Genomic DNA, 25,749 nt, shown 5'->3' on the forward strand with positions numbered 1-25,749 from the left:
TTAAATTAAGAATTAAAAAGTTTAAGATAGTAGGTAACACAGCACTGTGGTTAAGAGTCAGATTTTGGCTTCAGATAGGTTTTGGCTCTGCCATTTTCGAGCTGTGTGACCTTGGGCAAGCTACCTAACTTTCTGAGTGTGAGTTTCTCCACCTGCCAAACAGGAGTGATAATAATCATTTCACAGGTTGTTATGAATTATCAAAAGATGAAAGGTTTACTAGTGTACCTAGCACACATTATTGTTATGAAATAAGTTGAGAAAATTAGTTGATAAGTTTTTTAGTGAAACTGTTATAGTTGTATTGCCAAAGAATTAGTTACAAGTTCATGTACTCACTAAATTTACCTTTGAAGGGCTTTCAAATATTTGGAGAAAGGAGTGTACCTTTTCAAAATTCAACATATTGTGCTGAATAGACCTAATTATTGTAAATACCTTTCTTTCGATAATTTTGAGGTTAAACAGACTGAATACAAGGACCACAGAAATAAAAAGAGTTTTGACACATGGAAATATATTTTTGGCAAAGAACTGCTCTAGAATTGTTAAATATTCTGCTTTAATTGCAGTAAGTATGCCAGTAAGGAAAGAATTTTTAGCGTCATGTGTAACAATTGCATGTAATATAATTTTTTGATTAATTTTCAAATAAATTCTAAAATAGCAATGAAAATGTGGCACCAAATCAATAAAAATGACATTTGTATTTGTCCTTATATTCCTTTTAAAATATCAGATATTTTAAGTCAGCATTTTCAAAAAGTTAAAAATTCATAAAAACTAAAAAGTCTAAAATGAAATATTAAATGTCAATAAACTTCTTGTATCATAGGCATTATTTTTAATCTCTAAGTATTCATCAAATATTCTAGTATTTTTGTTGAAGCTATCTGACCATCCTAACAATCTAGTAGGGAAGTTAATTCTCTGTAAACACATTGTTATGGCACTCAGTGATAAGTGTTAATGATAACGGGGTATGGAGGTACATAGGAAAACCTTTTAACTCACACTGGGCTGGGGGACAATCAGAGAAGGCTTTTCGGAGGAGGTAACATTGGAACAAAGCCTTGAAGAATGAATAAAAGATAACAGGAAAGTAGGGTGGAAGGGAAGGACAGAGAAAAGGAGAGATGAAGGCAGGGAAAGCATTCCAGAAAAAAGGGGGAAAAAATGTATGAAGACCCTAGGAAGCTAGGTTCATGCAAGTAGAATGTCTAACAAATTGTTGGCTATAGATCTAACATGGACCGGGGCGTCTGGGTGGCTCAGTCGTTAAGCATCTGCCTTCGGCTCAGGTCATGATCCCAGGGTCCTGGGCTCGAGCCCCGCATCGGGCTTCCTGCTCTGCAGGAGACCTGCTTCTCCCTCTCCCACTCCCCCCGCTTGTGTTCCTTCTCTTGCTGTGTCTCTCTCTGTCAAATAAATAAATAAAATCTTTTAAAAAAAAATAAATAAATAGTTAAAAAAAAAGATCTAACATGGACCAAAGCTTAGGATTTAGGCTATAACACACACACACACACACACACACACACACACAGGCCAACCTCTGGGAAAGCCAACATATAAGGAACAAGTTGATAAAGAAAACTCACAAAAGAATTTAAGAACAAATATTTAAAGAGCAAAGCCAGGAGAAAGAAATGTACAGAAGCTAAGAGAGGGTTTTCAGAAGCAGGGAGAGGACAACAATGTCAAACGCTACCCAAATATCACCTAAAGGACTGAAAAGTATCTATTTGGTCAGCAATTAAGTCACTGATGACTTTAACGAGAGCAGTTTCAGGGTAGCAGAGGAGTTAATCAGATTGTAGCAGTTTAAGGAGTGAATAGGAGGTTGAAGAGTACAGAGGAGCTCCATCAAGAACCTTACATGAAGTATTGTTATAGATGAATTATGTCTGCAACTTATATACTGATTTTCATTAAGTTCATTTCTGGAGATTTAAGATAGAATTGACATATATTTACATTATGTTATATGTCATATATATATATTTTTTAAAGATAGAATTGGCAGGACTTGATGATTAACTGATGTCAGAGTACCCACTAAACTTGCATCTTCTTGACCCCCTCCTTCCCATCTAGTAACCAAAGAATCAAAATACATACATTATCTATTCTTTTTACAATGTCACCTGACACCCCAAATTAATTCTATAGGAAAGCACAAAATTATTCCATATAAATGTCATTTGTACCTTTTGGGAATTCAGACTATGTGTAGTTTAGTTTCTTTTTTTATCAGGGAGCGGGTATTGATGGGATGTGAAAGTGGCTAATAAGTAGGTTACCATACATCTACATTTGCCTGGGACTGTCCAGGTATAATCGTGTTTTCCTGATATAGTACTCCCTTCACTTCAAGAGTGTTCTGGTTTGCACAATAAAGCATTTGATCACCTTACCTGTAAGCCTCTTTTGAGGAATTATTATCTCAAGTTACTCTAGTAAGGACTAAGTCAATAAAATACCAAAGAGACTCTTAAGAAAACTCTTAACTATAGAAGAGTTATTATTACTATAGCTACTTAAGAGAATAACAGTTTAAAGTGTACAAACCTTTTGGAGATATGGCCATATTGACATTATCACAATAGAAAATCCTGTAAAGAGGCAAAATTTGTTATTTATACTTAAAATGATTTCATCACTATTTATAGATAGAATTTTTTGAACTATAACATGGACCTTATTATTTCAAGATTTTATTTATTAATCTGACAGAGAGAGCGCACAGGGAGAGCGGGAGCAGCAGGCTCCCCACTGAGCAGGGAGCCCGATGCGGGGCGATCCCAGAACCCCAGGATCATGACCTGAGCTGAAGGCAGATGCTTAACCAACTGAGCCACCCAGGCGCCCAATACTTCATTCTTTTTAGAAAGCCTATTTTAAAAAATAATTTCCTCTCACGGGGAGCCGGCTTCTCCCTCTCCCTCTGCTGTTCCCCCTGCTTGTGCTCTCTCTCTGACAAATAAATAAATTAAATAAATAAATAAAAAATAATTTAGTTAATAGTTTCATTTTAGTGTATTTTGAATTGACATATTGATTTTGAGGAAAAGAGGACTAGAAGAGTAAACTAATATTTGAAATCAAGTTACAATTTCACAATCAAGAAACTTATAAACAGGTAAAATGTTTAACATACTAATTAAAATCTAAAGTTAAAATAATTTTCTTTTTTGCTATTAAAATTATTACTTATAATTTTAGATAATTACTAAAAATTAGAAGTATTTTATTTTAATTCCAGTATAGTTAACATACAGTGTTATATTAGTTCTAGGTGTACAATATAGTGATTCAAGAGTTCCATATATTACCCAGTGTTCATCATGACAAGTGCACTCCTTAATCCCCATCCCCTATTTCACCCATCACCCCACTCCCTCCTCCCCTCTGATTGGCCATCAGTTTGTTCTCTATAGTTAGTTAAGAGTCTGTTTCTTGGTTTGTCTCTCTCTCTCTTTTTTTTCCCTTTGCTTTTTGTTTTGTTTCTTAAATTCCACATATGAATGAAATCATACTTTTTTGGTCTTTCTCTGCCTGACTTATTTCGCTTAGCATATTCTCTAGCTCTACCCATGTAGCCTGTAGTTGCAAATGGCAAGATTTCATTCGTTGATCTGTCTTCCATTGCTTTAATTTGCAGGGGCCAGCTACAGAACCTAAGAAAGTAGAGGAAAAGATTGTCCTCCCCACCACATATACAATGGACTATTATTGAGCCTTAAAAAAAAAGGAAATTCTGACTCATATTATAACATGGATGAACCTTAAGAACATTATGCTAAATAAAATAGTCACAAAAAGAAAAATACTGTATGATTCCATTTATATGAAGTATCTAGAGTAGTCAAATTCATAGAAACAGAAAGAATGGTGGTTGCCAGGACGTAGGAGTAGGGGGAAATGAGGAGTTGTTTAATGGGTACAGAGTTTTAGTTTTGCAAGATGAAAAAGCTCTGGAGATTGGTTACATAATCATGTAGACAAATGTAACGCTTCTGATCTTAGAAACAGTTAAGATGGGAAATTTTATATTATGTGATTTTTACCAAAATAAAATAATAATTTAAAAAATTAAGTGACATTAAAATAAGATACTTTCTGAATTTTTAAAATTATATATAATTTCTAATACTTACCTACACTGCTGAGAAACATGGTAAGATATAGAATCCTAATAGATATCCATCGGCTCTTATAATGTTCTTCAGTTTCTATAATATCCCATTCTCTAGGAGTAAAGAAGAAAAAAGTAGTATAATGTTATCTCAGTATGTACAATTTTATTTTCTCTCTCCTAAAGTAATTAAAAAGATATGACAGAGGTATAATTTACTAATATTGGTTCTTGCTGTACTAATTATCTATGAATAAGCATTATTTCTTTGAATTTCAGTAGGTTATATTAATGCATCACTATACACAGAAACTTGGGAGACATCAGGTAGCTTAAAAAGGCATAACATTTTGTCAACTAATTATTTTGCTATCATTGACCTGCTACAAATCGAGTGTTGGAATTTGTTAAACTGACAAAATAAATAAAGTATATCAAAATAAATCAAACTAGCTACAACAACTAGATCTCCTATGGATGGGATATACAACTATTACATATTTTAAAAAAATAATTACTATCATCATTATGACATGTTTCTATAACAGTAAATTGACTTTGCTGCAGGAAGCTATTTTGGCTAGGTACTTTCAGCAAAATTAATGTAGAAGTGACACCAGAAAAGTTTGATGTGACATTCCTAGGCCTGGGACCTCTAGAACACTTGCCTTTGCTCCAACATGGGTTACCAGACAAGTTCTATTAGTGGACTAAAGAGAGTCCAAGGTCCTTCTAGACTGGGTTGATCTTTCATATAAGCCTATGACCTGGAGTAAAGGCAAGTATATTAAGCATACATCTTACTTCAGTCAGGTGATACATGAGGGTGTGTATGGTTTCATTACATTCTCACATTCACATACAGAAAGAGTTAGTAAATTTACCTTAATATGAGCTTTATGTTTTCAAATAATTAAGACAAACACAACAGACAAAATGTCTTCTTGTGTTCTAAAGTTATTTTCTAAAATAGACCTTAGAGCTGTCAAAGTTGTCTTAAAGAGAAACTTTTCAAAAAAGAAACTTTTTTTTTTTTCAAAAGTGATGTGATTGGGAGTGGTAGAGTGAAGGAAGACAGATAACATTAATTAGATCTACTACATGCCAGGTATATTAGCTGCTGATATAATATATATGAAGTTCTTAATACTATATATGCCATTCCATAAAAATAGACTTTTCACCATAATGTAGCATACTCGAAAAATAGCAGAACCCCAGGGGCACCTGGGTGGCTCAGTTGGTTAAGCAACTAACTCTTGATTTCAGCTCAGGTCATGACGTCAGGATTGTGAGGTTGAGCCTCATGTGCGGCTCCTCACTGGGTTCTGCACTGGGTGTGGAATCTGCTTAAGATTCTCTCTCTTCCTTTCCCTCTGCCCTTCCTGCCCTCTCCCCAGTCTAAAAACCAGAACCCCAGATGCTCATACTGATCATTCTTGACTTACAATGGGGTTACCTCCCAAAAAACCCATTGTAAATTGGAAATACATTAAGTCGGAAATGCATTTAATATACCTAACCTACTGAATACAATAGCTTAACCCAGCCTACCTTAAACATGCTCAGAACACTGACATTAGCCTACAGTTGGGAAAAATCATCTAACACAAAGCCTGTTTTATAACGCAGTGTTGAATATCTCATGTAATTTATAAAATACTGTACTAAAAGTGAGAAACACAATGGCTGTATGGGTACAGAATGGTTGAAAGTGCATGGGTGGGTTATGCTGGTGATCAAGCGGCTGACTGGGAACAGTGGCTCACTGCCACTGTCTAGCACTGCAAGAGAGTAGCCTATCACATATCACTAGGCCAGGAAAAGATCAAAATTCAAAATTTGGAGTATGGTTTCTACTGAAAGCATATCACTTTTGCACCATTGTATAGTTGCAAAATCGTAAGCTAAGCTATCATAAGTCGGGGACCATCTATTTGGAAATCAATAACCTGGAATCTGGAATATATAATGCAGATAATTACATATCAGCAAGAGGTATCCACCATTCATTCCCACAGCACTGGATTCTGGTATCACTTTCCAGCATTGGGTATTATATTTTTAATGAACACATTATTATTTCCTGGATATCAGAAATTAAAATGACGGGGCGCCTGGGTGGCTCAGTCGTTAAGTGTCTGCCTTCAGCTCAGGTCATGATCTCGGGGTCCTGGGATCGAGCCCCGCATTGGGCTCTCTGCTCAGCTGGGAGTCTGCTTCTCCCTCTCCCACTCCCCCTGCTTGTGTTCCCTCTCTCGCTGTCTCTCTCTAATAAATAAATAAAATCTTAAAAAAAAAAGAAATTAAAATGACCATCACTTATAAGAACTATCATTAAAGTAAGCCTGAAAATTTCAAATAACTATTTTGCTCAGATCTTTTTTTTTTTTTAAAGATTTTATTATTGGGGCGCCTGGGTGGCTCAGTCATTAAGCATCTGCCTTCGGCTCAGGTCATGATCCCAGGGTCCTGGGATCGAGCCCCGAATCAGGCTCCCTGCTCTGCGGGGAAGCCTGCTTCTCCCTCTCCCACTCCCCCCTGCTTGTGTTCCCTCTCTCGCTGTATCTCTGTCAAATAAATAAATAAATAAAATCTTTAAAAAAAATTTTCTTCTTTTAATGACAGCTATTAAATATTGAAGGGATGACAGATTTAGAAAATTGCTATTTAATAACTACTCTCCATGTAATAATGGATGAAAGAAGGGATAATTGAGGGGCGCCTGGGTGGCTCAGTCAGTTAAGCTTCTGCCTTCGGCTTAGGTCATGATCCTGGGGCTGCGATCGAGCCCCAGTCAGGCTCCCTGCTCAGCGCGGAGTCTGCTTCTGCCTCTCCCTCTGCAGCTCCCCCTGCTTGCACTCTCTTGCTCTCTCTCTCTCTCTCTGTCAGATAAATAAATAAAATCTTAAAAAAAAGGGCGCCTGGGTGGCTCAGTTGGTTAAGCGACTGCCTTCAGCTCAGGTCATGATCCTGGAGTCCCTGGATCGAGTCCCACATCGGGCTCCCTGCTCGGCAGGGAGTCTGCTTCTCCCTCTGACCCTCCCCCCTCTCATGTGCTCTCTCTCATTCTCTCTGTCAAATAAATAAATAAAATCTTAAAAAAAAAAATCTTGAAAGAAAGAAAGAAAGAAAGGATAATTGATGGATCCTAAAACAACTGGTTGAAAAGTTGTTGAGGACAGGATAGTCACAGGGTCCCAAAGCATCAGCCCACTGGCTACTTTCTAATCCCAAAATGGAAAATGAGGCTTTATAATCAAGAGATACAGCAGTCACCCTCTTAACCAAGTGGTTAAGCTTGGCAACCACAATAGTGGGATGGCTGCGCATCTGATGCCTCCTTACTTTACTATATTGGGACATTCTCAACCCATGGGATGTTCTTGCCAGAAATGACTGACCAGGATCTATTAAAAAAGAAACAGGCCAAAAATCCAGAATGTGAGATGTTCTACAGAAAACGACCTAGAATTGTCAAAAGATTCAATATTGGAAAGAACAGAGAGAAAAGATCAGGGGACAGTTATCAGTTGAGAGAGTCTAAACAAATACAACAATCAATGCATGACCACTAATTGGATCCTGTTTTTCTTCTTTTTTAAAGATTTATTTATTTGAGAGGGAGAGAGAGCACGAGTGCGTGAGTGGGGGTTGGGGCAGAAAGAAAGGGAGAGAATCTCGAGCCAACTCCCCACTGAGCATGGAGCCTGACATGAGGCTCGATCCCACCACCCAAGATCATGACCTGAGCTGATCACCCCGACATCATGATCTTAGCCAAAATCAAGAGTCGGACATTTAACCGACCACCCAGGTGCCCCTGGATCCTGTTGTTGTTGTTGTTTTCAATAGCCATAAAGTACATTTTTGGAACAACTGAAAAAAACTTGAGTATAGACTGTATACTGCATGGTATTTTGAATTAGTATTGTATTTTTAGCTATGCCAATAGTGATGTAGTTGTGTAAAAGAATGTTTTTGTTTTGAGAAGATGCAGGCTACAGGGGCACGTGGGTGGTTCAGTTGGTGAAGTGGCCGACTCTTGGTTTGGCTCAGGTCATGATCTCAGGGTTGTGAAGTCCGGCTCTGTACTCAGTGGGGAGTCTTCTCCTCTCTCTTCCTCTCCCTCTGCCCCTTCCCATTGCATGCATGCGCGCTTTCTCTCTAAAAATAAATAAATAAATCTTTAAAAAAAAAACCCAGAAGATGCAGGCTGCAGACTGAAATACCTGGGATAAAGTGTCATGATATCTGCAACCTGCTTTTGGGAAGTTTGGCAAAAGAAGGGTGCGTGGGTATATAGAAAGAAATCCAAGCAGTGTGGAAAAGGCTAACAGTTAGTGACAGGGTATACAGGTGTTCATTGTACTCTTTTTTCAACTTTTCTATGGATTTGAAATTTTTCAAAATAAAGAATTTTACTTTTTCCTTCTTTTTAATTCAAAAGTATAATTTTGGTGAAGAAGTGCATCTTTCTACTCTGTTGGAGAGAGTAGGAACATAGAAGAATGTAACTGTCCTTCAGTCAAGTTACCATTTTTTAAATTTTATTATTATTATTATTTTTTAAAGATTTTATTTATTTGACAGAGAGAGACACAGCGAGAGAGGGAACACAAGTAGGGGGAGTGGGAGAGGGAGAAGCAAGCTTCCCGCCAAGCAGAGAACCTGATGTGGGGCTCGATCCCAGGACTCTGGGATCATGACCTGAGCTGAAGGCAGACGCTTAACAACTGAGCCACCCAGTGCCCCAAGTTACCACTTTTTTTCTTAAGATTTATTTATTTATTTTAGAAAGAGAGAACGCATGAGTGGGGGGAGTGGCTGAGGAGAGGGGGAGAGAAAGAGAAGCAGACTCTGCACTGAGCATGGGACCCGACGGGGGGGCTTGATCTAACCACCCTGAGATCATGACCTGAACTGAAATCAAGGGTCGGGGCTTAAAATGAACTACTGGGACTTCATCAAGATAAAAAGCTTTTGCTCAGCAAAGGAAACAGTCCACAAAACCAAAAGACAACCACAGAATGGGAGAAGATATTTGCAAATGTCTTATCAGATAAAGGGCTAGTATCTAAAATCTTTAAAGAACTTACCAAACTCAATACCCAAAGGACAAATAATCCAATCATAAAATGGGCAGAAGACATGAATAGATATTTCTCCAAAGATATACAAATGGCCAAAAGACACATGAAAAAATGCTCAACATCGCTTGCCATCAAGGAACTACAAATCAAAACCACAATAAGATACCACCTCACACCGGTTGGAATGGCTAAAATTAACAAGTCAGGAAACGACAGATGTTGGTGAGGATGCAAAGAAAGGGGAACTATACTGTTGGTGGGAATGCAAGCTGGTGTAGCCACTCTGGAAAACAGTATGGAGGTTCCTCAAAAAGTTGAAAATAGAGCTACCCTAGGACCAGCAATTGCACTACTGGGTATTTACCCCAAAGATACAAATGTAGTGATCGATTTACTTTTTTTCAAAAGATTTTATTTATTTGTCAGAGAGAGAAGGAGAGTGCACACAAGCAGAGGGAATGGCAGGCAGAAGGAGAAGCTGGCTCCCTGCTGGGCAAGGAGCCTGGGATCATGACCTGAGCCAAAGGCAGACGCTTAACCAACTGAGCCACCCAGGTGTCCTTGTAGTGATCTGTCTATAGCAGCCATGTCCACAATAGCCAAACTATGGAAAGAGCCCAGATGTCTATCAACAAATGAATGGATAAAGAAGATGTGGCATACATATATACAATGGAATATTACTCAGTCATCAAAAAAAATGAAATCTTGGGGCACCTGGGTGGCTCAGATGGTTAAGTGTCTGCCTTCGGCTCGGGTCATGATCCCAGGGTCCTGGGATCAAGCCCCACATTGGGCTCCTGGCTCGGCGGGGGGCCTGCCTCTCCCTCTCCTCTGCCTCTCCCCCTGCTCATGCTCTCTCTCTCTCTGTACCTCTGTGTCTCAAATGAATAAATAAAATCTTTAAAAAAAAATGAAATCTTGCCATTTGCAATGACATGAATGGAAGTAGAGAGGGTGTTATGCTAAGCGAAATAAGTCAATCAGAGAAAGATAATTATTATATGATCTCATTCATATGTGGAATTTAAAAAAATAAAGCAGAAGATCAAAGGGGAAGAGAGGAAAAAATAAAACAAGACGAAACTAGAGAGGGAGACAAACCATAAGAGACTCTTAATCAAAGGAAGCAAACTGAGGGTTGCTGGAGAGGAGGGGGGTGAGGCGATGGGATAACTGGGTGGTAGACGTTAATGCGGGCATGTGATATAATGAGCACTGGGTATTATATAAGACTGATGAATCACTGAACTCCACCTCTGAAACTAATAATACATTATATGTTAATTAACTAAATTTAAATTTAAAATATAAAATTAAAATTTAAAAAAAAAGAGTTGGAGGCTTAACTGACTCAGCCACCCAGATGCCCCAAGTTACCATTTTTATTATATATATATATATTTTAAAGATTTTATTTATTTATTTGAGAGAGAAAGAGAAACAGCATGAGAGGGGAGAGGGTCGGGGGAAAAGCAGGCTCCCCACTGAGCCGGGAGCCCGATGTGGGACTCGATCCCAGGACTCCAGGATCATGACCTGAGTGGAAAGCAGTTGCTTAGCCAACTGAACCACCCAGGCGCCCTCTTTTTTATATATATTTTATTTTACAGAGAGAGAGTGAGAGAGAGAGAGAGAGAGAGCACAAGCAGGGGGAACAGCAACTAGAGGGAGAGGGAAAAGCAGGTTCCTCACTGAGCAGGGAGCCTGATGCTGGGTTCAATCCCAATCATGACCTGAGCCAAAAGCAGACACTTAACCAACTGAGCCACCCAGGCGTCCCTTATTATATTTTCTTAATTGTGATGATTCAACCAACCATATCACATGGTTAAGATGAAGTAATCTGAAGGTTTCTTTCTTGTATCACAAAGGCACAAGAAGGAATGCTGTACTTCCAAGACAATTTGTCAAACTTGTAACTTAAAAACTGGGAAGAATACATGAAATACTGGAGTGAACTGATCACCAAAATAAGTTAAATAAAATGTAACAGAAATAAGTAAACAGTGCCAAATTTAGGTTCAATAGATCATTATTTAATACAAGGACTCTTGGGTAAACAGCAGTACTTTATTTTCAAAAAATGACTCTGGGGATGCCTGGGTGGCTCAGTTAAGCATCTGCCTTTGGCTCAGGTCATGATCCCAAGGTCCTGGAATCGAGTCCTGCATCAGGCTCCTTGCTCAGCGGGGAGCCTGCTTCTCTCTCTGCCTGCCACTCCCGCTGCTTGTGTTCTCTCTCTCTCTGAGAAATAAATAAATAAAATCTTTATTTAAAAAAAAACAACCCAAAAAATGACTCTGAATTTACTGAGGAAAAATAAAATTACTATTTACCAGAGAGAGCATTTGTGAACTACTGAAGAGCAAAAAAGAACCCATATTCAAAGAAGATAAGAGAAAAAAGTGTGTGCTCATTGACAGAATAGTGTAATGGTGTTACAGTATAAAATTTAGAAGGCAAAAATAAACTGAGAATGTTCTATAAGGATATGCTCTATAAGACCAGAAGTCGCAGATATTATCTGTAATACAGAAACTGGACTAGAGCTGCAAAGAAAAATTTTAAGTACCTGTTAACATTTTAGGATAATCTAAAAGAGGGATCAGCAATCTATAGTCTCTAGTCCAAATCCAACGTTATCACCTGTTTCTAGATCACCAGTTTCTACTGGAGAATAGTTTTTACAGATGAATATTTGTAAGCAACTTGTTAGAAAACATCAACTTTTAACTCTAGTTAAGAAAAATGCCACTCCTAAAAAGAAATTCCATTCCTCTCATGGATTTGTATTGCAAAAAATTTTACTCATTTATTATATTTTAAACTTCATTACTAAAATTTTTTGTGAGAATTTTTCTTTCTTGCTATCTAAGTACCTCTATAATATCTTTGATTTTGCCTCTTGTCCTGCAAAGCCTAAAATATTTACCATTTGGGCCTTTACAGAAAAAGTTTGCCAATACTTTGTTCTCTTAAACACTATAGATGGGGTCAGTGGAGACCACTAAGGACTCACCAGACCAGTAAATTAAAACTAACCTTCTTAGTGAGAAAAAGTTGGTGGTGAACTAGGCTGTAGTTTCTACAATTTACTCAAAGCGAACAGGGCTTGTCAATTAGTTATATGTATGTTCATTTTACTAGGGAATCTATGTTTTTTTTTTTCTAAAGAACTTTTTAATTTATTCATTTGAGACAGAGAGATACAGCGAGAGAGAGAGCAGGAGCAGTGGGGAGAAGCAGAGGAAGAAGGAGAAGCAGACTCCCTGCTGAGCAGGGAGGCTGACGTTGGGCTCGATCCTAGGACCTAGAGATCATGCCCTGAGCCAAAGGCAGGCGCTTAACCATCTGAGCCCGAATCTACGTTTTAAAACACAGTATGCTTATTGTATTATTCTTAAAATACACCCTTATTATTTTTATTTTTTTTTAAGATCTTATTTATTTGACAGTGAGAGAGACAGTGAGAGAGGGAACACAAGCAGGGGGAGTGGGAGAGGGAGAAGCAGGCTCCCCACGGAGCAGGGAGCCCGATGCGGGGCTCGATCCCAGGATTCTGGGATCATGACCTGAGCCGAAGGCAGATGCTTAACTGGCTGAGCCACCGAGGCACCCCAAAATATACCTTATTTAAAAAATACACCCTTATTTTTAAAATGCTAAATCTAGAACCTCAATCAAGTATTGTTTATGGACAGAACATCTGAATTTAGATGCACCCTAATGAGCCTCAAACAATCACTCAGACATATCTGAAGCATAAGAGTACATAAGAGTAAGAAAAAGAGGGGCACCTGGGCGGCTCAGTCATTGGGCATCTGCCTTCGGCTCAGGTCATGATCCCAGGGTCCTGGGATCAAGCCCCGCATGGGGCTTCCTGCTCCGTGGGAAGCCTGCTTCTCCCTCTCCCACTCCCCCTTCTTGTGTTCCCTCTCTTGCTGTGTCTCTCTCACTGTCAAATTAATAAATAAATAAAATCTTATAAAAAAAAAAAGAGTAAGAAAAAGAATTCCTTTTTTAAAGTAGATTTATTTGGACATGGTGACAGAATATATACCGTAAGACCACATCCAACTATTAACTCAAGGATCCTGAATTTATCTGAAAAATAGTCAAGAACCAGGTGGAAGCAAAAAGAACTTTGAGAAATCCAAATGTCACAAAGTCTATGCACTGAAGCACATGCACCTAAGAGAGATGGTTAGTCCTTAGTCATAGCTTCCATGTTCTAACTGCACATAATTCTATTAAGCTTAGAAATGGTTTTCAAAGCAGAAGCAAACTAGAAATCTCAAAATAAAGTTGGGAGAAGAGAGGCTGCTGACAGCAACAAAAACAGGGATTGTCAATACATAACAAAACATGATGAGGAATAGTCTGCCAGCAACAGAATAGGTAGAAAAGCAGACATAAAACTTTAAACGTGTAGCAAGTGTATAAATTAGTAAGAAAGTGAAAGAAAGTAAAGGGCGCCTGGGTGGCTCAGTAGGTTAAAGCATCTGCCTCAGGCTCAGGTAATGATCCCAGCAATGGGCTCCCTGCTCACTGGGGAAATTTGCTTCTCCCTTTGCCCTTCACCCTGCTCATGCTCTCTCTCTCTCAAATAAATAAATAAAATCTTAAAAAAAAAAATTGTGTATAATAAACTAGTATAGAAGCAAATAGTCCAAAATGTCTCAGTAGGCCCTGAGTACATCCCTGTATTATGGAATATTTCGGGATTGATAATAATTGTATTGATCTCAAGATAAAATGTAGATAAAATTGCAATACATATATTCCGTTTAGTAAATCGGGGACCAGAGAAATACACTGCCCAAAGAGTTTCAAACAAAGTGGTTAAAATGAAAGTTTGGTGCTTAAGAGAGACAAATGTGCAAAAATTAACATGGTCGTTGACAGCTTAACTGTGTATTAATTTACTTGATAAATTGTTTCAAACACAATAATATTTAATTCCGTTTTCCTAAAGACAAAAATAGTTACTTAACTAAGTAGTAAGAGACAAACTGAACAATTCTGAATTACTGTCCATAAAGTAGGATCAAAATAACCAGAAATATAAGGGTCGAAGTACAGTTCATCCTTAAACGCTAAGAAATTAGTCTTTATACGTTTGGCATAGGAGAAAGGTATGCTCGTTTTGTACAGGTTTACTTGCTAACGAAGTATCAAAAAGTTATCACGCAATTAAGTCAATACTAAGAGAGGTTTCTTCAAGTATCAATTAAAACCATCATTTCGAAACTTTTGTGAAACGTGTAAATTGATGAGCTCCGTAGAGGAACGCAGAATGCGGTGGTTTAATGGCCGCGACACCGTTGGGAGTGAAGGTCCAAGACGCAGTGTGAATTTCTCTAACACCTTCACCAGAACTCGCTGGCTCATCGCGCCGCGCGACGAAATTTCTTTCCTCAGCAGCAGGAGCACATCACCCGGTCTCGCGCGACCGGCCACAGCCTCCCGCCGCCCTGAATCCCACGTTCGGGCCCGTGAGGCTGACGCCGGGAAAGGGGCCAGTGGCAACAGTGCAGGAAGGTGAGGGGGCCTTTCCCCAACATCCGCTCACCTGCTTCCGGCTGTGCAGTCGCCTAAGAGTGGCTCTTGCTCTGCCTCGATCCCCAAGCTCGCCATAGTTACACCGCCCACGAGGCGGTGTGAGGCCAGCTCTCGCGACACCTCCTGCTCCCTCCCATCCCAGTTGGCCAAAGCTGTCAAAACAAGTCAGCAAGTGCGCGTGCGTGCCCGGCAACTGGAAGTGGGCGGAGCGCCCCGAGGTCAGGGAGAGAGTCACGGGGGAGTCCGGACCGCGCCGGGCGGGAAGAAATCAGGGGCGGGGCCCTGTGTCCTAGCCCTCCTCCTGAGGTCCGAGTTTCTCGGCCGCCCGGGACTGCTTGGGAGACAACCGGGGAGGGTTCAGGGCGTGTCTAAACGGCTGCCCCGCCCCGGGCTCGTCCCTCTAGGCTTGGCTGTCTGGGCCTCTTAGTCTTGGGTTCCTGGAGAGGTTGCTGTCACTGCATTTGTGGCTCCGACGGAAGGCAAGTCCTGGGAGCCAGGGAAAGGACAGCGCCAGGAGGCTCGGCTGGCTGGACAGCAGGTGCCCTAAGAACGGACAGTGAGTAAGTAGCCGGTCCAGGCCGCGCTCCCCGAGCCTCTCGACACACTGCGTACGTGCCAGGAAGCAGGGACGGGGGACGCAGGGCTTGGCCGGAGACGCGGAGGTCCCGGGCGCTGGACGAAGCGGGGTTTTAGGGCGCGCTTTGGCCGACCCGAGTGAGTTAGGCTGGCGGGCGGTCTCTAATCCCTGTGGAAGGTGGAATTGTCTTGGCGCTGTTGTTTTCTCGCTCGGCTAACTACAAAGGCTAACTACCTTCCCTGTGGTGCCTTGTTCTCATCTGGGGATCTCAGATCGGCATCTCACTGTCTCCTGCGCCAACTGGGGGATTCAGTCTTGCAAGATACCACTAGCAGCCCCTGCTGCTGTAATCTAGGGGTTAGAAAAGGCCCAGCACCAATTTAGCAGTGACCAGCACCTTTCATCATAAAGAAAATGCCATTTTTAGAAAAAACTTGTGTTTTTTTTTGTTTGTTTGTTTGTTTCAGTAGGTCTTGATGCTGTCTCTTTCCTGGTGCTTACATATTAACATGTTACTTTTCTACAAGTAGGCTTGTAAGGTAGTTGGTAGCAGTAGTCATAATTGTTTTATTAGTGCTAGTACATTCTCATGTGATCTCACTTGATTACAACTTTCCTATGAGAGAGATAAAGCAGACACATTTCTATTTTATAGAGAACTAAGATTCAGAGAAGTTGACAACTTACCCAGAGTCACTTGGACTGAAAGTGGCAGAGTTGGGACTCAATTCAATTCTTTCAACCAATATTTATAAGCAGTTACCTATGCCAGACCCTATATTAGTTATCTGTTGTGTAGTATGTGCCATCACTTGTAACCTTTGTCTTGTTTGTGACCTTCTTGTGTTTATCCTGTCAGGGACATTCCACTCGTGAGCAGCTAAATTTGAAATGTGTTTTCTGTTAGTTCAGAACTGTTTTCTGAATCCAGACCTGATATATTTGTGCTTGGATTCAGTCTTGCAAATTTGTTTGTAACAGCTCAAAAAACTTATCAGATTCCTATGACTGGTTCCAAGAAGGTATATAGGTAAAAAAAAAAAAAAATTTAATATATATTTTTTTGCCATAATGTTGCTTTAATGTATCATTGACTTCTAATCCCCTAAGTCTGATGTGTGTGTGTGTGTGTGTATTTCACAAAGGGACTTTTAATCAGGATTGCACCAAGCAGAATAATTGCTAGATGAATATATGTTGAGTGAGTGCTTATTGATTTGCCTCATTTAATCCCTACAACAGTCTTCTGAGTTGGGATTGTGTCAAGCATACAAGGAAAGCGAAAGCATGGAGAATAGTTAATTTTCCTAGGGTCACACCACAAATAAGTAACAAAGCAAGAATCCAAGAAACACAGGACTCCTGAATGTAAAGCCTGTGCTTTTTCACCAGCAGCCTTACTATGAAAAGAATTTTAAGGAGAATCTTTTCCTATATCTCTTAAAATATATTAAAACAGGTGATCAATTTTTATATAAATTGAATAATTTGCAACTGTGTGTATAGTAGGCCAGTTATTATTCCCCTTTTATAGATTAAGGTGGCATCAAGGTCACATAGCTAGTGAAGGAACCCAGGTCTTCTGACACTGCTATTTTCCATTGCTACCTCCAAGTGATGGCTTTAGACCACGAAAGTATATGGAATGAGTGTGTAAAACCGGTGAAATCTAGGGGCGCCTGGGTGGCTCAGTCATTAAGCGTCTGCCTTCGGCTCAGGTCATGATCCTTGGGTCCTGGGATCAAGCCCCAGCAGGAAGCAGGAAGCCTGCTTCTCCCTCTGCCACTCCCCCTGCTTGTGTTCCCTCTCTCGCTGTGTCTCTCTCTGTCAAATAAATAAATAAAATCTTTAAAAAAAACAAACAAAAAACGGTGAAATCTAAATAAGCTCTGTGTATTGTACCATAGGGAAAAAAAGAAAGAAAAAAATCATTTCTTAAGAACAGTGCACCTAAACAAAGTAAACATTTAAGAAATCTTTTAAAAATCATAATTACTTTCTTTAAAGCCATGGAAAAGAAGAACCAAGTTTGAAAAGAGATTAGATTATTTGCTGAATGTTTCACATGAGGATATGAGACAATCATCTCTTGAATTTCCTTAGATGACTGCTTAGAATAGATATCCACCCCTCAAAACAAATGAACAAATAAACTTCCTATTTATGTATCAACTTCATGAGGATAAAAATCCAGAAAAAAATTAGGATTGCATTGTGTAAATGCTTAAGTATTAGAGTGATAGGAGATAAAAGTACTATATGGCATACAGATACTGAGTGCCACTTCAGCAATAGAGCTCATTTCTAGGAAAGACTTCATTCCTTGGCACTGTAATAGAACTTCTACTTTTGTAGAAGTTTGTTTTTGTAGAAGTACTTTGAGTTTTCCTTTGGCATTGGCTATATAAAAATATAGATGACAGGGGCGCCTGGGTGGCTCAGCTCTTAAGTGTCTGCCTTTGGCTCAGGTCATGATCCCAAGGTCCTGGGATCAAGCCCCACATCGGGCTCCCTGCTCGGTGGGAACTGCTTCTCCCTCTCCCACTCCCCCTGCTGTGGTCCCTCTCTTGCTGTGTCTCTCTCTGTCAAATAAATAAATAAAACCTTAAAAAAAAATTTATATATATATATAGATGACAGTTGTTATCAGTTTGGCTTGATACATACTTCAAAAATGGGTCTGTCTCTGCAGAAGCTCACTGGTGTCAATCCAGCCCGAAGTAGATGCTTTAAGTATCTGATGTGGCTCTAGATGGTGCCTCTTTTTGGTGAACTGGAGTTATCTTTACTCTGGACTTGAATTATTATCTGTTCATGGTGGCACGGGATAGCAGTTAGCCCTACCTAGACTTACGTGTTTAGAACGTCCCAGAAAACCTGGCCATTAATATTGTTCTTGGGACTGAAATGGGATTTAAGAAGTTCTTTGTAATCCTCAACTCTATAGCCAAACTTACAGCAGGTTATGTGTGTGTTTGATTTACTTTCTGTAACTTATTGGTCAGTGGTTTACTGCAGGTAAATATAGCAAGGAATATGCTGGCTCTAGATTTGAGGTGCTGATTGTTATGGCCCATATTATATGGAATTAAAGTGATTTGGAAAGCTCTTCTGGTATAGGGTTGAAAATTAGAAATGACTAAACAACTTAGACGTATAATAAACAATGCTACTTTACAAAATATTCAAAGAGTTCATTGTTCTCAGGTCCTTTCCTGCTTCTCTTGAACTTTTTACTTTTGTATATTTGCCTTTGATTACCATCTTAGAAGAATATTGAGTAGAAAAATGGGATGTTTCATGAACAGTTTTCTTCTTACTGTAAAATACAAGTGTTGGAATTTTGGGGTTATTTATTTATTTATTTTAAAGATTTTATTTATATATTTGACACAGAGAGAGCACAAGCAGAGTGAGTGGCAGGCAGAGGGAGAGGGAGAAGCAGGCTCCCTGCTAAGCAAGGAACCCAGTGCAGGGCTCGATCCCAGGACCTTGGGATCATGACCTGAGCTGAAGGCAGCGGCTTAGCCAACTGAGCCACCCAGGCGCCCCAGAATTTTGGGATTTTTTAATGCTAATATGGAATCTGCTATTGATGTGTTTATGTTACAAAGGAAGACATTAACCCCCATCCTTTTCCAGCCACTATAGAGAAAATAAATGGCCCATGATGATGAAATGTTATATGGCAGAGTTGATGGGATGACACTCCCATGGTTACATTAAGTTATATTAGACTCTGCCTTGCTAGAACACTCAGTCTCACTCTCCTGTTGGCCTTGAAGAGGTAAGCTGCCCTTTTGTAAACGTCTGTGGAGAGAGTCACCTGGTAGGGAACCATGGATAGTCCCTAAGAGCTCAGATTGGCCTCTGGCTGACCAATAGTAAAATATTGAAACTCTCAGGTCTATAGCTGTGAAGAAATGAATTCTGCTAACAAGCTGAGTGGGCTTGTAAGCAAGTTTTTCTCCAGTCAAGCTTCCAGATGAGAATACAGCCCAGCTGACACCTTGATTGAAGCTAGATGAGACCCTAAAGCAGAAAACCCATGTAGGCTGGGTTCTTGGAAACTAATCCTCAAGAAAGGGGAATTGAGAAGATGGGGGAAACAATTAAAGAGGTCTGTTCTTCAAATTCTTCTATTTAAAGGCGTTAGTGAGGTGTTTAAATATTTAAATTATGCCGTAGCATTTTTTTGAAGAGAATAATACATGCTTTGAGTTCTGTTCTTAGATCAGTAGGATAATGAACTACTTATACTTCCTGAGAAAGTTACCAAGAAAGTATCAATTAACTTCTGAAGAATTTTGTAGAGAGACTATCAAATTAACTCCAGTTTCTAAATTTTTCCATTATTTTTATTGTGGTAAAATACACATCATATAAAATTTACCATCTTAACCATTTTTAAGTGTACAGTTCAGTGGTATTAAGTTCAGTCATACTGTTGTGCAAACATTACCACCCTTCATCTGTAGAACTCTTCATCTTGCAAAACCAAAACTCTCTACACATTAGACAATACCCACCCCTTTTCCTGTCCCCTCAGCCCCTGGTAACCACCATTCTGCTTTCTGTTTATGAATCTGGCTGCTCTAGGAACCTCATATAAGTAGAATCATACAGTATTTGTCTTTTTGTGACTGGCTTGTTTCACTTAGCGTAATGTCCTCAAGGTTCTTCCACATTGTAGCATATGTTAGAATTTCATTCCTTTTTAAGGATGAATAATATTCCATTGTATGTATACCCCACATTTTGCTTATCTATTCATCCATTGACAGACACGTGGGTTTTTTCCACCTTTTAGCTACCAAATTACAAATTTTAAGAAGGCAGACAAAACACAGCTAATTAAATAACTAATATTTGTTTTAGATAGAATACTAATTTTAGGTCTACCTTGTGACATGTTTAATTCTTTTAAAATCAATATTTACATTTTACCTATACCATTTTATAGGATTGGATAATTTATCATTTTAATGTAGTGTTTTATAGTTGTATTTTTGCATTTGTGACATTGTTGTGGCATTTGTGACATATCTATGATTTATTTGGTTTTTCTAGCCCATGGGTCAGCAAACTATGGCCTATGGGCCAACCTGCCTGCTTTTGTATGGCCCATAAACTAAGAATAGTTTTTGCACATGAACATTAGTACTCAATTTAGTGATAAGAGCACTAACTTTGAACCCCCATTACACAAAATCCCAAGAAAAAAATTTTACTCCTCTCATTTCTAGACCTATATTACAAAAGATTGCTTATTATTATTATTATTATATTTTAAATTTCCTCAGTAAAAATTATGTGAATATTAGTTTTCTTTTTTTGTGATTTTTATGCACCTACACAATACCTTTGATTTCACCTCTTGGCTTGCAAAGCCTATAATATTTACTATCTAACCTTTTATAGAAAAGTTTGCAGGATCTCTCCTCTATTCTATTTATAACATTGTTCTTTTGAGATACTATTTTTAAACTTGTTACAACAGACACTAAGATTTTATGTTTATGTCATTTATTTAATATTTTTCCATGCAGAATTCTACAATGTATCATTTTGTAATTGGATATATTTAGTACAGATTACTTTTAAAAATATACTTTAGCTTTTTTTTTCATTTTCAAATCATTATTCTCTCCTAATTAGGTGTATTATTAAAGATACCTTAGAAAAATATTAATCAGATAAAATCAGAAATCTGTTTTAAAGGCAGGCTTATAAAAATCCTTAGGATAGTAGATTAAGAAGTGTAATCCTGAAAGTTCGTAACATGCATAGAACTTTTTCACTTTATGACTTGTGATCTTGGGTTTCTGATATGGCTTAGCTTGTAAGAAATTGGAGGAATAGCATGGTATGGTGGAGAGATGCATATCCCATCACAGAGGAATAAATCTCCCCCTAAGTATTTGATATACTCATTCCTGGAATGCAATTCTAACACAGAAGTTGTGGGATTAAAGGAAAAAATCTAGAATAAACTGTTTTCTTAGGAAATAGTATTATTAATCTAAAGAGAAAGTATAAGGAAAAAGGAATCCTATTCATAGTAGTTATCACAAATACTAAATATTTTGTTAGTCATGTAACATGCTTCATAAAAATACTTAAAGGATAGAATAAAATATTAATGGAGGAAGTAAAACTCTGGATGGAAAGACTAAAAAAATAATAATAACAGTGTTACTAAGTTAATATATGGATTGAACATACTATTGGTTACATTACAAAAAGGATATTTTATAAGTTATGACAATCATAAATGGGATGTATATGGAAAACTCATTATAGACATTCAAACACTAAAACAACACTTGTAAGAGCTGCTTGAAAGGGGTTTTAAAAATGGGATATAGGTTTTAGAGCTAGATCTAAGTTTATAGAAGATTTCTAGATTTTTTTAAAGATTATTTATTTATTTGAAAGAGAGAGTGCATGAGCCGGGGGTAGGGGCAGAGGGAGAGGGAGAAGCAAACTCCTCGCTGAGCATGGAGCCGACTGTGGGGCCCCATCCTAGGACCCAAAGATCATGACCTGAGCTGAAGGCAGACACTTAACCGACTGAGCCACCCAGGTGCCCCGAAGATTTCTAGATTTAAAAAATAGGAATTAGTTGGGGCGCCTGAGTGGCTCAGTCAGTTAAGCATCCTACTCTTGATTTCTGCTCAGGTCATGATCTCAGGGTCCTGGGATCAAGCCCTGCTTGGAGCTCTGCACTCAGCGGGAGTCTGCTTGAGATTCTCTCTCTTCCTCTCCCTCTGCCCACCCTGCTCCCCCAGGCCCCGTGCTTTATTACCTAAGATTACCTTAGTAAGATTACCAAAAAAGGGAAAATTCCATACTTCCCTGTACTCCCTCACTCTGCCCTCAAACTGTGGCCTCCCACCACTGTCTTGTGGCAGATAGTCTTCGCTTTGCTGTCCTGCCGGCCACTTCCGTAAACTTTTATCTCTGTTATTCTGCCTTGGGTGAATTCTTTCACCACCTGTACCCCCAGCCTCTACCTGATTGGATCACCCCACATTTGATGGCCCCCCCATTTGATTGGGAGACCCCACAATAAGGATAATCAATAATATTGTTGCTATTAGTCATAGGTATAGCACTTAAATTTGCAAAGTACTGTTTAAATGCTTCATAAATGGTAACTCATTTACTTCTCATACCAATCCTAAGGGGTAAGTACTGTTATTCCCATTTTACAGATGACTCACAGAAAGGATAAGTGACTTGGTCAAAGTCACATGGTAGAGGATTCAACCCAGGGAAGAGTGTATGCTCTTAGCCATTATGACATATTGAACTTTAAATATATCTCTTTCAAATTTATATACACTAAAATGTAAAACAATTAAATGTGAATAATTTTTAAAAAATGAAAACTCAAAACCAAAAGTCTAAAAGAACGAAACCCAAAAAATACCATAGTGATAAATATAAATGGGCTAAACTCATCTCTTTTTTTTTTTTTTTTTTAAGATTTTATTTATTTATTTGACAGAGAGAGACACAGCGAGAGAGGGAACACAAGCAGGGGGAGTGGGAGAGGGAGAAGCAGGCTTCCTGCAGAGCGGGGAGCCCGATGTGGGGCTCGATCCCAGGACCCTGGGATCACGACCTGAGCCAAAGGCAGACGTTAAATGACTGAGCCACCCAGGCGCCCCTAAGCTCATCTCTTAATAGAAAAAAATGAGGCAGTCCTATAAATCAGCAGGGTGCGGAACAACATTGGAAAAAGACAAACAATGAAGTTGGTCTCTTTTGTGTTTAAAAACAAACACACCAGAAACTCCTAAAATATATGTACATGTATAAACGGATAGAGGTCACGGGTATACAGCATTAAATACAGTGTTTACCTTTTAGGAGGAGAGGAAACTTGGAAGTAAAGAAGAGAGACTTTACTCTGTATATATATATATATTTTTTTTTTTTTTTGAAAGATTATTTATTTGAGAGAGAGAGAAAGAGAGTGGGAGCAGGGGGGAGGGGGAGAAGGAGAGAGAGAGAATCTCAAGCAGACTCTGTGCTGAGCATGGAGCCAGTTGCGGCGCTCAATCCCACAACCCCAAGATCATGACCTGACCTAAAACCAAGAGTTGGATACTCAACAAACTGAACCACCCAGGTGCTCCTATACTGTATATTTTTGTTAAATACTGCTCCTATACTGTATATTGTTGTTAAATACTGCCAAAAATGTGTAATGTAACTAGTAAGGTTTTTTTTTTTAAAGATTTTATTTATTTATTTGACAGAGAGAGACACAGCAAGAGAGGGAGCACAAGCAGAGGGAGTGGGAAAGAGAGAAGCAGGCTCCCCACTGAGCAGGGAGCCTGATGTGGGGCTTGATCCCAGGACCCTGGGATCATGACCTGAGCCGAAGGCAGATGCTTAACGACTGAGCCACCCCGGCGCCCCTGTAACTAGTAAGTTTTTTTTTAAAGTTTGTATAGGTAAGTAAATAATGTCAACAAGAAAAGATTCCACACTGTTAGTACTAAATATTTCTGAAAAGTAGAATTGGAGGTAATGGAAACAAGATTATTCTTCCCTTTTTTTACTCTACCTACTTCTGTATTGTTTGAATTTTAAAATGTTACAGTGAGCATCTTTGAATTAGCAAATAGAGACTTATGTGATCATTTTCTCTTGCATTTCCTCTTACATTAATTATTTGTTCCTGTGCTTTACCTTTACCTAACGACTAGATAGTTTTTACATATTTCATTGGAATATTGTCCATGAGTAGACTTCAGGAAGTATAGATTTTAATGAGATTTACAGTTTAAAGTCTTGGCCAGCATCTTAATGTTATATAGGTCTTGCCTTAAATGTTACCTCTTTGGTTAAGTGGGACTTTTTTCGACTATCAAAGGAGCCTTCTGGGGGCGCCTAGGTGGCTCGGTCATTAAGCATCTGCCTTCCGCTCAGGTCATGGTCCCAGGGTCCTGGGATCGAGCCCCACATCGGGCTCCCTGCTCGGCGGGAAGCCTGCTTCTCCCTTTCCCACTCTCCCTGCTTGTGTTCCCTCTCTCGCTGTGTCTTTCTCTGTCAAATAAATAAATAAAATCTTTAAGAAAAATTAAAAAAAAAAGGAGCCTTCTGGTATTTATCACACTCTCTTGTTATATTATCATTATAGTGTTGTCATTATCTATCTATTCTTTGCTTATTTTTTTTGGTAATTTGTTTTCCTCCACTAAAATATAAGATCTGTGAGAGGAAGAATGTGCCTTGGTCATCTTATAACACAGGGCCTAAAATAATTCTTGGCATATAGTAAGCATTTAATAAATACTTTTTGCTTACATGAAAAAAAGTAATATTCTTAAAAGTTCAGAAACTTAAGTTTGTGTTAGGCCGTCCTAGAATGGTTTAGCTTTGGGGAACTAATTGATGATAATTCATTGTCGTCTAGTAATCAGAATACCAGTTTGTTTATTTATGATGGTGATATAAGTAGTATAAACAAAGCTGGATATACGTTATGGGTTATTTTCCTTAGCAAGATTATGCCACAACCAAATTTTTATCAAGAATAAAAATTGAGTAACACATGGGAATTGGGAAAAAGAGAGTTGGGTGGTATTAAAAAATACTAAATACTATAGATTATATTGCTTAACAAGTACCTTATCTAGTAAATGCTTGTTCTTGGTCCTGAGAGTTGTGAGACAGGCAATATGAAGGATTTGGTTTTGCTGCTCCAGTCATAAAAACAATAAAGTGCCAGCCCAGTTGGATGGTGGATTAGATTGTATACCTATGTAAACAAAGAGGAGCATTAAGTTAAACTTGTATTTTGTTACAGATCAAAGAGCAAAAGTATAAAACATAAGTGGTGGTTCCATGAGAACAGTCAAAATAATAGATAAGTACTCACTAAAGCTCACTATTTTCCATTTTTCTAAGTAGAATAAACCCTGAAACTGAATCAGGTTTTGCCCACAAGTCAGAACTACACCATTCAATTTGAAAAGACAGAGGCAGATATTTAAAAAAAAAAAAATCAAAAACCAAAAAAAAATTTAGAAATATTTGGAAAAAATAGAAAAGTGCTACAACATATTAGCATTGCTTAATTATTACTTTTCATGCACTCTAGTGTGGTAGACAGGCAGTGTAGAATAGTAGTTAGATCTCGCTGTATGCCAGGGATTCAGTTCTAGCTCAGCCTACCACTAGCTGTGTGACCTTAGATAAATCACCTATTTTCTCTGTGGCTTAGTTTCCTCATCTTGGGGTAATAGATCCTTTTTCATAAAGTTGCTGGGAGGTTTAAACAGGAGTGTGTGTATGTGTGTGTGTGTGTGGGTGGGTGTGTGAGTGTGTATAGTTTTACAAAATGGTGCCTGGCAGAT

General features: G+C 38.7%; 2 protein-coding genes across 3 annotated transcripts in view; one reads left to right on the forward strand and one right to left on the reverse strand.

Annotated features, from left to right (window-relative positions):
* The window catches only part of MFSD8 (major facilitator superfamily domain containing 8), a 40,363-nt gene extending 25,390 nt beyond the window's left edge, over positions 1–14,973 (reverse strand). For both annotated transcript variants that reach the window (XM_078069224.1, XM_036079419.2), the window contains exons 1-3: positions 14,807–14,973; positions 4,161–4,252; positions 2,572–2,615 (exon numbers count right to left, since the gene is read on the reverse strand). In XM_078069224.1, the coding sequence (XP_077925350.1) occupies positions 2,572–2,615; positions 4,161–4,252; positions 14,807–14,871 (201 nt within the window). In that variant the 5' untranslated portion in view covers positions 14,872–14,973. The remainder of the gene's footprint in view (positions 1–2,571; positions 2,616–4,160; positions 4,253–14,806) is intronic.
* A 51-nt stretch (positions 14,974–15,024) lies between these two features.
* ABHD18 (abhydrolase domain containing 18) overlaps positions 15,025–25,749 on the forward strand; it is a 53,082-nt gene continuing 42,357 nt past the window's right edge. The window contains exons 1-2 of the mRNA XM_036079420.2: positions 15,025–15,356; positions 23,644–23,814. The gene's annotated coding sequence lies outside the window, so the exon portion shown is untranslated. The remainder of the gene's footprint in view (positions 15,357–23,643; positions 23,815–25,749) is intronic.

This window comes from Halichoerus grypus, chromosome 3, assembly GCF_964656455.1.
Source record: "Halichoerus grypus chromosome 3, mHalGry1.hap1.1, whole genome shotgun sequence".
NCBI lineage: Eukaryota > Metazoa > Chordata > Mammalia > Carnivora > Phocidae > Halichoerus > Halichoerus grypus.